We start from the raw sequence: 12,683 nt of genomic DNA on the forward strand, positions 1-12,683 counted from the left end.
CTGCACTAAGATCGCGCCCAGGGACTGCGCCTGGGGACCAATGCACCCACTCCCCACCCTGCTGCCCTCCAGCCTGAGTAACCCTTACCATCAGCAAGTTCTTCCTGCTGTCTGCCCTAATCTCTCTTGCAGACTAAGCCTATTTCCTCTAATTCTGCCTTCTGTGGAGATGAAGAATGGCCAATTAGCACTTTTTATAATAAAGCCTTCAAATGTGCCCTTCATCCACATTTTACTCCCTATCCAGTAAAACTCTGATAAACCAAAATGCTCAAAGAAAATGGGGTTTGTAAAATATAATTAACTGGAGGTTAGCCAGAAGGGCCTAATTCAACCTTTTATTGCAAACTATCTACCTCTGACGATCCTGAAGTAGCTCAGGACACTGAACATCAGTGACTGCTCTACATTCTTGAGAGTGAAGCAGAAGTTATGAGAGATGAGGCTGAAGCTGTAATGACCCTAGGCAATTAGAAATTGCTTCTTTTGACCAATATCTGAGACTTTTCTTGTCATCTGCTCCTCTCATATATAAATAACACTTAAAAAAAAAAAAAGACACTAGAGATTTTATTGAATTAGGAGCGTTTGGAGAAATTTAAGTTCTAATGGACTTATCACAAATAAAAAAAATCAAATGTATAAAAAGTTCAGTGCCAGGACCACTCCCTCCCCCAACTCATACCTGAAGGAGAACCTGCTGGAACAGAACCCCCGCCACCAGAGGCCGCCCCACCCTTTGGGGCCCTCCCTGCCAGAGCTGCTCATGCAGTATTGAGGCCCCAAACCCAAGCCTCTGCTCAGGTCTGACTGACCAGCCTATTTGCTTCCATTGCTCTTTTCTTGATTGAGCATTCTCCATATTCTTGTCAGAATGAAAACTCAAACTAGAAACTAATTGGCTGTAAGAAACCCAGAATCCAGCAAGACTATTTCTCAGTTTTGCCCTGGCATCCTTGGCCCTTATCAATAAATCATGTCACATTTTTTGGCACCAACACTCTACTGCTGAGTCACTGCCAAGACCCCCAAGGTCCTTTATTTTTCTCAAGACTTCTATTTTATGTCTACTTATCTAGAACTGTTTCTAGTCCTGACCTGTTTAGCTTTTAATCCCCATCTGTATTTCCTGCATTTGTGTAATCAAATATTACCCTACCTCAGCAGTCCATTTCTAACTTTTCTCAGTTTGGATTTAATTTTATTTCTGACTGCATGAGTGGCCCTGGTCAATCAGAGGCTAAAATGAACAGATTTTTACTGCATCATTTGAATCAAGGATGAAGGTACCTAACTCTGAAGTCAATCCCTGTGGCTGATGGGTCCCTAATAATGTGCCACCTAACAAGATCAGATGCCGTATTCTTAACTCGTTACTAAATACGTCTCACAAGATGGATTCAAATATTTTACTGAGCTCCTGATACAAATAAAAGAGATTCCTGGTTATCTGCAAGACATATCACATAGTTTCTTAAAAGCTAATTAGTAAAGGACTGTTCTGATACAAATGTCCCCTGCTTCCTGAGATCATGGAATCTCTAAAATATACTATATACCAAAAATATCAAAGATTCTGGTACTGCTGGAGCAATGTGTAAGGATAAAGGAGCAACATAAAGCAGACATTCATTGTAACTACATTTTCCACAACAAACATGGCCGGCTCCCTCTAAAAAAAAGGTCCAAATTCCTCCTCACTTGAGACAAAACCTATCCCTCACTCATGCTTTATAAGAATGAGATTAAAAATATTTGATATATCTGCAAGAGGGGATGGAAGGAATTCTCAGGTTTATAAGATCTCACGCAGGCTCACAGATTTTTAAGGAATCTCACAGTCTGCATCTCATACCAAAGCAAGTTTTCTTAGGCATTCTGTATCAATCAACAAAACATCTGGAGAGCTGCATTGTGAAGTCCCAGTCTAGGAAAGGGCTAGGAGCGTGCTGGAGAATGAAGATTAGAGTCCAGCAATATTGTGAAAGCAAAAGAAAACAAGACCACAAGCATGGTTCTGATATCCTGACACACCCAATCACGATCCAAATCACACTAAATCCTTAGCTAGGAAACCCTTCACATACCTGAATTCTGTCTGAAAAACTAGGCCTAGATCACACTTACTCTTGAAACCCATCCACTGGACACGTGCTCTCACACCCTAAAGCCTCAATACTGATAACCATTTATGTATCTCCAGATAGTATACACTTCAACCGCAATTCCCTGACCACCCTCCCCATGTCCCCATACAGATCTCCACAGAGCTGTGGCTGGTGAGATGTAGTTTTGGTTAATTAGGAAAATCGGCCACACACCTGAAGTGCCAATCCCAGATCTGCAGCTGGTGCTGTCTTCTGATAACCATGTTCCCCAATTCGATTTCCCTCCTGCAAGGCCCAGCGCTGGTGAGCGGTCTAACTTATACAACATTGTTCCACTTGGAGTGTCAGCCCCGGCAGACACACACGGATACTGTGCTGCCATCACTTAATTACAATGTATGTTTGTACCTGCCCAGCTTTCTCACCTGGATCACACACTCTTTAGACAGGTGAAATAATTTTTACCTCTCCCCACTGCAGCCTTCACTCAGACCCTAAGAGACAACCCAGATGCAATGTGTAAGGTTTAAGGTTGAAGAGACGTACAAGAGGTGAAAAGGCCTAGAGGCTGCTTCTCTGAAATCACCTGGGACCCTGAGCCCACCCTTCCTAGTCTGACACACAGACTCAAGGGAACGAACTTCATTCCCACATGTCTTCTTGGGCCCAGAGAAAACCAATGGGAAGGGTGGCAGGGCATTCAGAAATCTGACTGTACTGCACAAAATGGAGTTTAAGTCCCAAGTCCACCATTACTGTGGATAAAAAGCAATTATTTGACCGCTCCTAGCTTGTTTTCTCATCTGTAAAATGGATAAGACCTATCTTCCATCTGCCTCTCAAGGACTATTTTGAGGAACTGCTACGAGAAATTCTCTGAGAGTAGTCTATAAACCACAAAGCAAGCAGGGTTAAACTAGTTTTCTCTGACTCTGACTCCAGTTGCCACGGGCCCTGCCTCCTCGACATGGTTCGTAAAGTGAATGGAAAGGAAGGACGAGCACATGGGTGTGAGAGCCCCCAGGGCTTCTTAGGGCCTTACCCTCCTCTTCCTCGCTGCTTCCTGTAGGACCATCTGGCAATTTGGAGCGGCTAGCCAACTTGTCGCTGGTCGTGGCCATGGTGAGGAGGAAGGCATAGCCCAGAAACAAGGTCTTGTTGAGGGGCAGAGGCCCTCTCTGCTCTTCCAGGGCAGAGGGCTCACCCAGGTTGTCGCCACTCTCACAAGGGCTCACAAACTCTCCTGCCCCCACCGCACCTGGGAAGGACAGAGGCACAGGGTACAGACCGTGGCCTGGGCACAACAGGGTGGGCAGGCAATGCCTGCGGAACTTTTTTGAGCTATTAACCAAAGACCATCCTATGGCCAACAACCTGAAAACAAACTCACAAGGCAGAGGGCAGTCCAGTGGTTCGAACTCCATGAATTCATTGCCAAGAGCCTGGTTTCAATCCCTGGTTGGGGAACTAAGATCCCGCAAGCCATGCCACTTGGCTCAAAAAAAAAAAATTTTGTTTTAACAGTGCAGAGGAATTCTATGTATTTAAATTTTACAGTCATAACAATGTATACATTGTTTTCCCAACTAGCACTGTTTTTATAGAGCCAAATCAAAAACTTCTGAAGTCACCTGAAGAAAAGGTGATTCTAACACAAAGTAAAAGTGAAAAATAACTGGAAACCTTCAGCCCACATTCCCTGCCTAGTGCTCTGAGGCAGCCTTTAAAAAGGTGGGTTCATTTAAAAGAAATGTCCCCAGCAGATACTCCCCCCGTCCCTGACCCTCACCAGAACAGTGCACAGAATCCTTGGTAATAAAGTGCTTTTACATGTCGACAGAACCATATCAACCAGTTTCCAACACCTGGGAGTGGGACGTGAACCGGCCAGTCCAGGACTCCCAGAACACCCATGCTTGGTGCCCCAGGAAGTCCTCGAGGAAACAAGCAAATACCTGGCATGGAGAAGCCGAATCCTGGCTCATTGGGAGGCTAAGATGACAGTCAGGTTATGCCTCCCTAAAACAAAACCAGCAGCAAGAGAACAGTCTGATGTAGCATGCACAAGCCTGGACTTCACAGCCAGACTGCCTCAGTCTGATTTCTGGATGACTGTGTCACCTTGGGAAGTAAACCAACATTCTGCCTTAGATTCTTCAACTAAAAAATGAATTCCAGCACCTGTAACTCACAGACACTGTATGAGGTAAAATGTATGAAGCACTGAATTCCATGCCTTACATACCCTGAACCACAGCAGAGATATTTAGATACGGAGAAGACACAGGAAACAGAAGTGCCAGGCGCCAGGACATGCGACGACAACCAACTTCCTCAGTTTGCTAGACTAAGACAGCGCCCTGGGGCAGACACTGCAGACCCTGCCTCTGTGTCTCCAGCATCCACAGAGGCCACGGCTGGGTCACAGCACACACCCAGTGAACAACAGATGGACTGAACTTCTATAAACACGCAGCTTGAGGGGCTGGAAAGGGGTTGTTTGGGGGTTAGTGTGGAAAGGGGAGACACAGGCTAAGGTAGCAGCTTTTAATAGGACATGTGGGAAAGCCAGAGGGCCCTGAGCATAAGGGAGGGGGCAGCAGAGCTTCCAGAGGAAGACAGTGCCAGATAAAGGAAGAGGTCCAAGAAAAACTGCACCTCCTGTGAGTCTGCCTAAAATCCATTACATTTCTTCTCCCTCCCAGAACCAACACAGGCATCGAGGGATGTTTCCCATCAAAGCCTGCATTCCTTTCTGGTACCAGACTGGGCTCTGCTGGGAGATGGAGAGGTGGGCGTGTGCGGGCGCCGACTCCGTGATCAGGAAGGAGCCCCTGCTTGTGCCAGGCTCCACCTCTCCAGCAGCTGACCCTGCATTCCGAGGTCTGGGGGAGAACAGGGTAAAAGGGAGCACTCACCAGGTTTCACAGTGGCAGATTTCCGGCCTCGCTTGGCAGGGGACCGCTCCTCTTCAGAAGTGACAAGCTTTCTTTTGCCCGAGGGGACCCCCGTGGCGGCACGAGGGCTCTCTGTGACCTTTCGAGTCGGGGTTGTACTGCTGCTGCTGGAAGTGGTGGGGGTGGCTGGGGAGTTGATGTTACTTCGCCGTTTCCGTTTTCCTTCCACCAAATTGTCTGCGATACAATGAGCCAAAGGCAAGTCATCTCCTGTGATGGTCTGAGGCCATGACCTCTAAGAAGCTGATTGCAGCCTGATTTAAAAACCACCACACCCTCTCCTCCACCTCCCACATGAGCAGGAAGCCTCTGCCAAGGCCACCATATTTTCTGTTTCAGCTTCTGCCATGACTAAAGTGTGTTTGGTCCTTCATAGAACTGGGGAAGCCAGAAAAATCTGAGGACTTACTATTGGGTCCTGGCAAGAAAACAAGAGATATGCAGTGGCTCCCAATATGCGAGTTCATTTCCATCTCATAAACCACAAAGGAGTAAGACTGAGGGAAGCTTTACAAACTGCTCGAAAGCCACCACTCTGCCCACAAGCAGGCCAGGGGTCCGTTGGCAGTAGTTCAGGAAGCCAGGGTCTTACCTAAGCTGATGTCTGCTGCCTTGGTGAGGGGCGTTACTGCCTCATACGGGCCCAGGCCATACTGCTCTCTCAGCCTGTTTCCTTGCTCCAAGGACAAGATGACAGCCATCCGCTTATACCACTTCCTTTGGCCCTCTTTTTCAATGCTGTAGTACAGCTCTCCAGACTCCTTCCTGTGCCCTTTTACCACTCCTGGGTGAAGGGGGAAAAAAACAAAAAAGCAGCTTGTTTAGGTTGCTCGGCATCTATTCAGAGCAGGCCTGAAGCAGGGAGTCACAGGAGGTCCAAGAGAGGGCTGAGGTTAGGACTGAGCAAACTCCTAGCCGTCAAGCCCACACACCACCACCACTCAGGGATTGGAACGTGCAGGTTCCCAGCAGCAGGAACCCTCTAGTTATAAAATTGTTTCCTAAAGCCAGCCTTTATGGGTTGTTAGCAATTCAAATGGTTCTCAAAATGAAATGCATGTGGTTTCTTAATGGTCCCATTATAACTTACTAAACCTTTCCTTCTTCGTTTGTTTGGAGGCTGGGTGGTAATTCTTGAGTTAAGTCACAGATGAAAGATGACATCATTTCAAGAGAAAGCACGAGTCTGTGTAGCAAAATCGAAGTAGAAATACAGAGCAGAGAAAGGAAGGAAATCAATCCTGCCTCTCCTCCATTATCTGCTTCTCTGATCTTGCTCTGATTCGGGACCTAAAGACAAGGCCTCCAGACTAAAAGGAACTCAGTGTGGGGCACAAAAGCACATTGGGCTAGAATTCAGGAGACCTGAGTCTAGGCCTAATTCTGCTGCCACCAAGCTGTGTGATCGTGGGCAAGACCCGTTTCCAATGCTATGAAAAAGATACCTATGTAAAGATAAATACAAATATAAAAACAGGGCACTAATGTGAATACTTTCTCATTCCTATGAAGAGAAAAATCAATGTATTCTCTCCTGTTAGCCAGTGCTTGAATGAAGGGCTAACAGAAACCCAGAGCATGTACCAAGGGGGGAAAAAAAAAGGAAGAAAGCAGGCCTTGGTTCTCTCCTTATCTCTGCCACAGAGTCACTCGCTCTGCCCTTGCTTGTTCATCTCCTGGCTTAAATCTCTACCACCACACTAAATCCTCAAGAGCACAAAGAAGGCCAAGGTCAAGAATACCCTTCACACTCACGAAGAGGCCTAGTCTAACACCCGCAGACAGCCTCAATAAATGGGGCCGAGTCCCCTTCCCCTGAATGGCACAACGCACGCAGGATAGAGAACCAGCTCTGTCTTAAGAGGGCCTAACATGGACTTCCAAGAGAGGCTTTACACTGGAAAGAGGAACAAATACATTTGACACAAACAATGTAAGTCACAGGCCATAAAAGATCTCAATCCATGTGCTACTGATGCTAAGTGAAGCTAAGTGTTACCCAGAACTAGAAGGTGAGGTGGTTCATTTAACAATGAAATAAAGCAGCAGACAGCAAACCACTGAGGAGTCCAAACACAACAAAGTCTGAAGAGACTTCAACTGATGCATTTTTGCCCACTGTACCCAGTCACTGTTCCAAACAACCCTCATTAAAGAATGTTTTTAATGACAAACTCAATGAAACATGTATCTCCAAATCACCTCATAGAAAAGAGGCAACACATTCAAAGAATGGACACATGAAAGGTAGACATCCCAGAGACACCCTCTGGCTGTCACCCACCCCCCTCCCACACACAATGCCGTGAGAAGGGCATGCACTACCGTCGCATTCTTTTCAGAAACTCATTAATGCCAATCTAACCAAGAGAAAACAGGAGACAAACCCAAACTGAAGGACGGTCAAAAAACACCTGACCCAGTACGTACTCCTCAAAACTGTCAGGGTCATGAAAAACAAGACAGGGTTCAGAGATTGTTACAGATCCGAAAACAAAAGACATGTGAGGAGTAAAGGCAGTACAGGAATCCTGAACTGGATCCTGGAACAGAAAAAGGACGTGGAAAAGCTGGTGAAATCCGTGTGTCAGGAATTGAGTTAATGGTATAGTGCCAAGGCAGTAGTCTTCATCCTGACAAAGGTGCCAGGTTAACGTAAAATGCTGACAACAGGGAAAGGGGAATGCTGGCTGAGGGGCACAGGGGACGTCTCTATGCTATCAGTACTCTGCACGTGGCAGATGCTGTGTGTATATACATTTTTTCCAAACTACGGAGTTTATTCAAAAATAAACAAGGGGAACAAAGAACAACAAAGCAGCCAGGGGTGAGAGTAGGCCGTGTCGGGAATGAAATTTCTGACTGGAGGGCACAGGAGAGCACTGAGGCTGGAGTGAGTGCTGCTGGTGGTGGAGGGCCGCGGACGCGTTAGGAGGGCTCTGGCTTCTTCCAGTACCTGCACTGAAATACTCATCCTCCGAGAGGGCGGTCACTTCCGTGTCCAGGGGGATGGGGTCACACAGCAGGATGTCTTTGCCCAACACGTCACACTCGTACCCATCGTCAAAGAGCAACTTATACTTCCCAGCTCCGACATCTCGTGTGATTTTTCCAGAGTAAAAATAGCCATTGGATGACCACTTGGCTACAACACGGAGCCCTACAAAGCTGTTCCCTGGAGAGGAGGCATCTAAGCCATCTGAAGGGCCAGCAGCAGTCTGGAATGGAATCTCGGGAGAGTCGCTTCGACGCAAAGCACCAGCACCCGAGTCTGCCCGTCTGCTGGAGTCTGGCGCTCGAGGCACGATACGGGTGAAGGATTTATCATCCGGCGACATGCTAGGTGAAATGTCCTCTATGCCCAAGGGGCCAGGCACAGCTGTTTCCCTAAAGTGAGATAAGAGACAGGCGAAGGCAGTGAGAATGAGCCAAGGGCAGTAGGATCTATCAGTTTCCCCACTCCTCTGTCCATGGTCTCCAGCCCGTTCGCTGCTAACCCCATCGCAGGCAGAAGCCTGGTGTCTCAGGGGCCTCACTCTGATCCCGGCCCACTCCCCAGTCAGTGTGGGCCCCTCTTCTCCCTCCTGACACCCCACATACTCTCTGCTCCCCTCTCTTCTCTCTACTCCCTTTTTTCTGAACAAGTCACAGACTAGTGTATCTCACACTACCCGGGTACCTGGTTCCAGTGGTCCGAGAAGGCGGGCGGCCCCTTCGCCCGCGCCCACGAGGTGTGACTGGAGCCTTCCCTGCCTGTCTGATGCCAAGGCCCGCATCACCATCCTCCTCACACACTGGCGTCCCTGTCTGACTGACCCCTTTTCTAGGACTAGAGAATGAAGACAGGTTAGTCTGAGAGCGCCTGCTACCGGATCCTTCTTCACAGTCTCCCCTTGGTCCTCAGACTACATGCCAGGCCAGCAAGGCTGAGCCTCCAGGGCAGCAGGAAGCTGGTCCACACACCCACCACCAAATTAGCTGGGAGCGGGAGTTAGGATACCAAGTAAAGGGCATCCTTCTACACTCCAGTCTAGACCCTCCTGACAAAGCTTCCTACTGCTGCCCTCAAAAACAGCACATCCACTCCTGCCCTGCCTTCTCTTGTACTTCAGGCTCTGGGTACCTGTAGAGGAAAACAAAAAGCTAGGGAACGTGTCAGGTTGGGGCCACTACCCCGAACTTCCTGTGCTCCCAACCAAAACACCCACAGGCTGCAGAAAGTGGGGGGCGGGGGGCAGGAGCCTGGGCCAGCATTCCCGAGGCCCCTCACCTGTTTTCCACAGTTTCTCAGGAAGTCTACCTCCCACAGGGCTCCACCCTACCTCCCATGCAAACCCAAAACAGGAGAGGAATGAAAAGGGGTGGAAGAGGAGTTGATCGATCCTAGGAGGATGGGGGGACTTTCCGCAACTCCCCTTTTCCCATGATATTAACACGTCAGCAACCCTGCCCCTGCGGTGGCTCTCTCTCTGGAGACCCTGTCTGCACCTCAGCTTTCCTGGGCCTCCTCGGGAGCTGGGCAAGGCAAACTCGGCAGGTTCTGTCCCGCTGGTTTTCCCTTTGAGCTGTCCAGCTCCTCTCCCTGAGCTGCCGCTGCTGTGCATGGCAGACAGGCTCGTCCCACTTGACGTGCGGTGTAAGCTGGACGCCTTGGAGGAGAAGGAGCTGATGTCCCCCAGGTCACCCGAGGAGCCGCCGGTCTGTGAAGGGGAGACTTCCGTTTCACACTCCTGACACTCTACGATCGGCTCTTCGGTCTCCTGCCGGAAGAAAGGGGTATAACGGCTTAGAAACGCCACAAGAACATAATGCTCCTGTGATGACTGGATAGTCCTAGATGGCAAGAAATTTCAGTTTAGAGAGTTGGGAATTAGGAAAGAACTTTCTGGAATAATGGAAATGTTCTGTATCTTGCTTTGAATAGTTGTGACATATTGTCAAAACCACTGAACTGCACATTTAAGACCCGTGCATTCTATAGGGAATATATACTTCAATAAAATAAATAAACAAAGATGGTACTAGATCAGGAGGAGGGGGCCTCTATTACCTGGAGCTAAGTTAAATTATCTTTTTACTGGACAAGTTCACAACCTTTGGCTGCTGAGATGCCAGCAAGGATTCCAACGCAGAGAAGAGAGGTAACGCCCTAGGTGAAGGAAGGCAGGGAAGCTGGCAGGTTAGAGGAGGAGAAAGTGTGGTCAGGAGCCCTTCTGGGTACCTGATTACAGCAGTGGGTAGCCTGACAGTTGTTTCAAATTAGGTATTTCAATACACGATTAAGGAAATTAAAAATCACAGGCAAAAACTGATATATAATGGTATTACTGTTTATAAAAATGAAGACCAAAAAGATAGTAAGCAAAATATTTGAATTTCTGATACCTACAGAGGACAGGAATATCAAACTGACTCTATCTCACTCCCGTGCCTGCTTTGATGAACTGGTAGTGGTTGTCTGGAGCTCAGTCTGAAGCAGCTTCTGAAGCTAATCCCCAGGCTTAATAAGGAAAGGTTCTAGAACCAACCAGCAGTGTCCTCTCTCGGCACAGAACTGAGAGATTATAGGGCACCTGTAATCTGCCCACCTGCCTTCCTCCTCTAGACTGTCTGTGCATGACCGTGCTGCTGCCAGAGAGAAGATGGGAGAGACAGAGGACAGACCACCCCCCCACTCCCCTCAGAGAGTGTACTCTCTCTCTGGGAGATGGTACTCAATGTGCACAGGTGCACACATTTAAATACTACTACTGACTGAATGATTATGTTTGACTACTCCTTTCTTGAAAATCTCTTCTCTAAAATCTATAAAGTCACTCTTCTTTTCATTCTACCTGTTTAGCTAGCTCTACTTGTTTTTGACTCCTCTTCCTCAGCCTATTCATTTTAAATTAGTATTTCCCAGGAGTCTGTTCTCACTTCTCTCCTCACTCTTCGTGTTTTCCTTGGCCAGTCTTACACGACTTATTCTGACCTGTCTACCAACAATACCATGATGACTCAGCTCTAAGCTCTCAGATATAAATGCCTCCTGAACTCTTACCCTTGGATATACCAGGGACACCTGTATCTTAACCCCTCTAAAACTCAAACTCCTCTCCATTTCCTTGCCTTCAATGAACCCTGGACGTCCCCAGTGCCTCTCATATCCCCTGAAGCTCTCTGTAGCAGGGGCTGATTTTCCTTAACCAAACCTCAACCCCTGGTTGGGGAACTGGATCCCACACGCCACAGCTAAAGATTCTGTGTGCAGCAACTAAGACTCTGCACAGCTAAACAGATAAATAGAAATAAATATTAAAAAAAAAAGAATTTGGAGATGAGAGGCCTCCTTGCTCCCCATTGTCATTAACAGATCATTTCTACCTCCCTACTTCTTGCTCCTACCAAACCATTATCTGTCGTTCCATACTCACCCACATCCTCCCAATCCCTCTCATGCATGAACACCTTACACCTGGTTCAAAGCCTCCCCATCTCCCATTTCCATGATCATTTTTGAGGCTAACAACCAACAGATGACCCATCCAGCAACAAGCTTTCCCAATCTAATCACACCATTAACCTTTTCCTCTCCTCTACCCCAGCATCTGCATTCACCAGTGTCATTACCAGAACTTGTACCATCTCCAGAAATCTCATCCCTCTCCAGTCACCATCTCCTATTCTAGCCAGATATGAGTCAGCACCATCTGCCAAGGTCACTGAACTAAAGCATGTGTTGGGAGCCCAGAACTTAAGTCAACTCCTTCTCGTGAACATAGCAAGCGAGCAGGGGCAAGACCAGTCCAGCAGGCTGGGACTCCAGGCGGCTCCTCAGTTGGAAAGGAGACCCAAAGAGCAGCAGCGACCTACACCTGCTTTTGCAACTGTTTAGAAGTTCAGGTCTTGTTCTTATAATGACTTGGGTCCAGGCTCCAAGTTGGCCTGTTAAGATCTTTTTAATGTATTTGCTTATTCTTTTTCCTGTGTGTCCCTCTTACTAGATTCAGAGGCCACAGTAAGAGTAGTAACCATCTTCTTTCCTGGATTTATCCTCCAAATAGCACAGTGCCTGCCACAAAAGTGGCTCTAAATAAATATTTACTGAAGGAAGGATCTTCTCTCGTAAACCTGTGTCCTATTTATATTCTCCCAGTAAATGGTACCACCATCTATCTGGGCTCCCTGATGGTTCAGTGGGTAAAGAATCTGCCTACAATGCAGGAGACAGAGGAGACATGGGTTCGATCCCTGGTTAGGCAGAGTCCTGGAGGAGGAAATGGCAACCCACTCCTGTATTCTTGCCTAAAAAAATCCCATGGACAGAGGAGCCTGGTGGACTACAGTCCAAACAGTCGCAAAGAGTAGGACATGACTGAACAACTGAGCACACATCTATCTGCCCTAGCAGAAAGCCCAGGCATCATACATGGTTCCTCCCTCTGCCATCATCCCTGCGATCAGGAATTCAGCAGCCCATTAATTTCACCTTCTGTATGTTCTGTATGTATTTTACATCTGCTTCATGCCTCTCAATCCCTGCTGCTACTGCCCTAATTTGACACTCACTGCCTCTGGTCTAAACTTTGCCTCTAATCTCTCCTGTTCCAATCAACTCTTACACTGCTCCGATTAG

General features: G+C 47.7%; 1 protein-coding gene across 9 annotated transcripts in view; it reads right to left on the bottom strand.

Annotated features, from left to right (window-relative positions):
* Positions 1–12,683, bottom strand: part of TP53BP1 (tumor protein p53 binding protein 1) — a 93,996-nt gene that overhangs the window by 6,043 nt on the left and 75,270 nt on the right. For 7 of the 9 annotated variants that reach the window (XM_070775519.1, XM_070775518.1, XM_070775521.1 and 4 more), the window contains 6 exons: positions 9,554–9,825; positions 8,745–8,894; positions 8,022–8,452; positions 5,658–5,849; positions 5,027–5,242; positions 3,151–3,366 (listed from right to left, as the gene is read on the bottom strand). In XM_070775519.1, the coding sequence (XP_070631620.1) occupies positions 3,151–3,366; positions 5,027–5,242; positions 5,658–5,849; positions 8,022–8,452; positions 8,745–8,894; positions 9,554–9,825 (1,477 nt within the window). The remainder of the gene's footprint in view (positions 1–3,150; positions 3,367–5,026; positions 5,243–5,657; positions 5,850–8,021; positions 8,453–8,744; positions 8,895–9,553; positions 9,826–12,683) is intronic. The other 2 variants (XM_019983411.2, XM_070775520.1) reach the window with 2 other exon arrangements.

This window comes from Bos indicus, chromosome 21 (genome assembly GCF_029378745.1).
Source record: "Bos indicus isolate NIAB-ARS_2022 breed Sahiwal x Tharparkar chromosome 21, NIAB-ARS_B.indTharparkar_mat_pri_1.0, whole genome shotgun sequence".
Lineage (NCBI taxonomy): Eukaryota > Metazoa > Chordata > Mammalia > Artiodactyla > Bovidae > Bos > Bos indicus.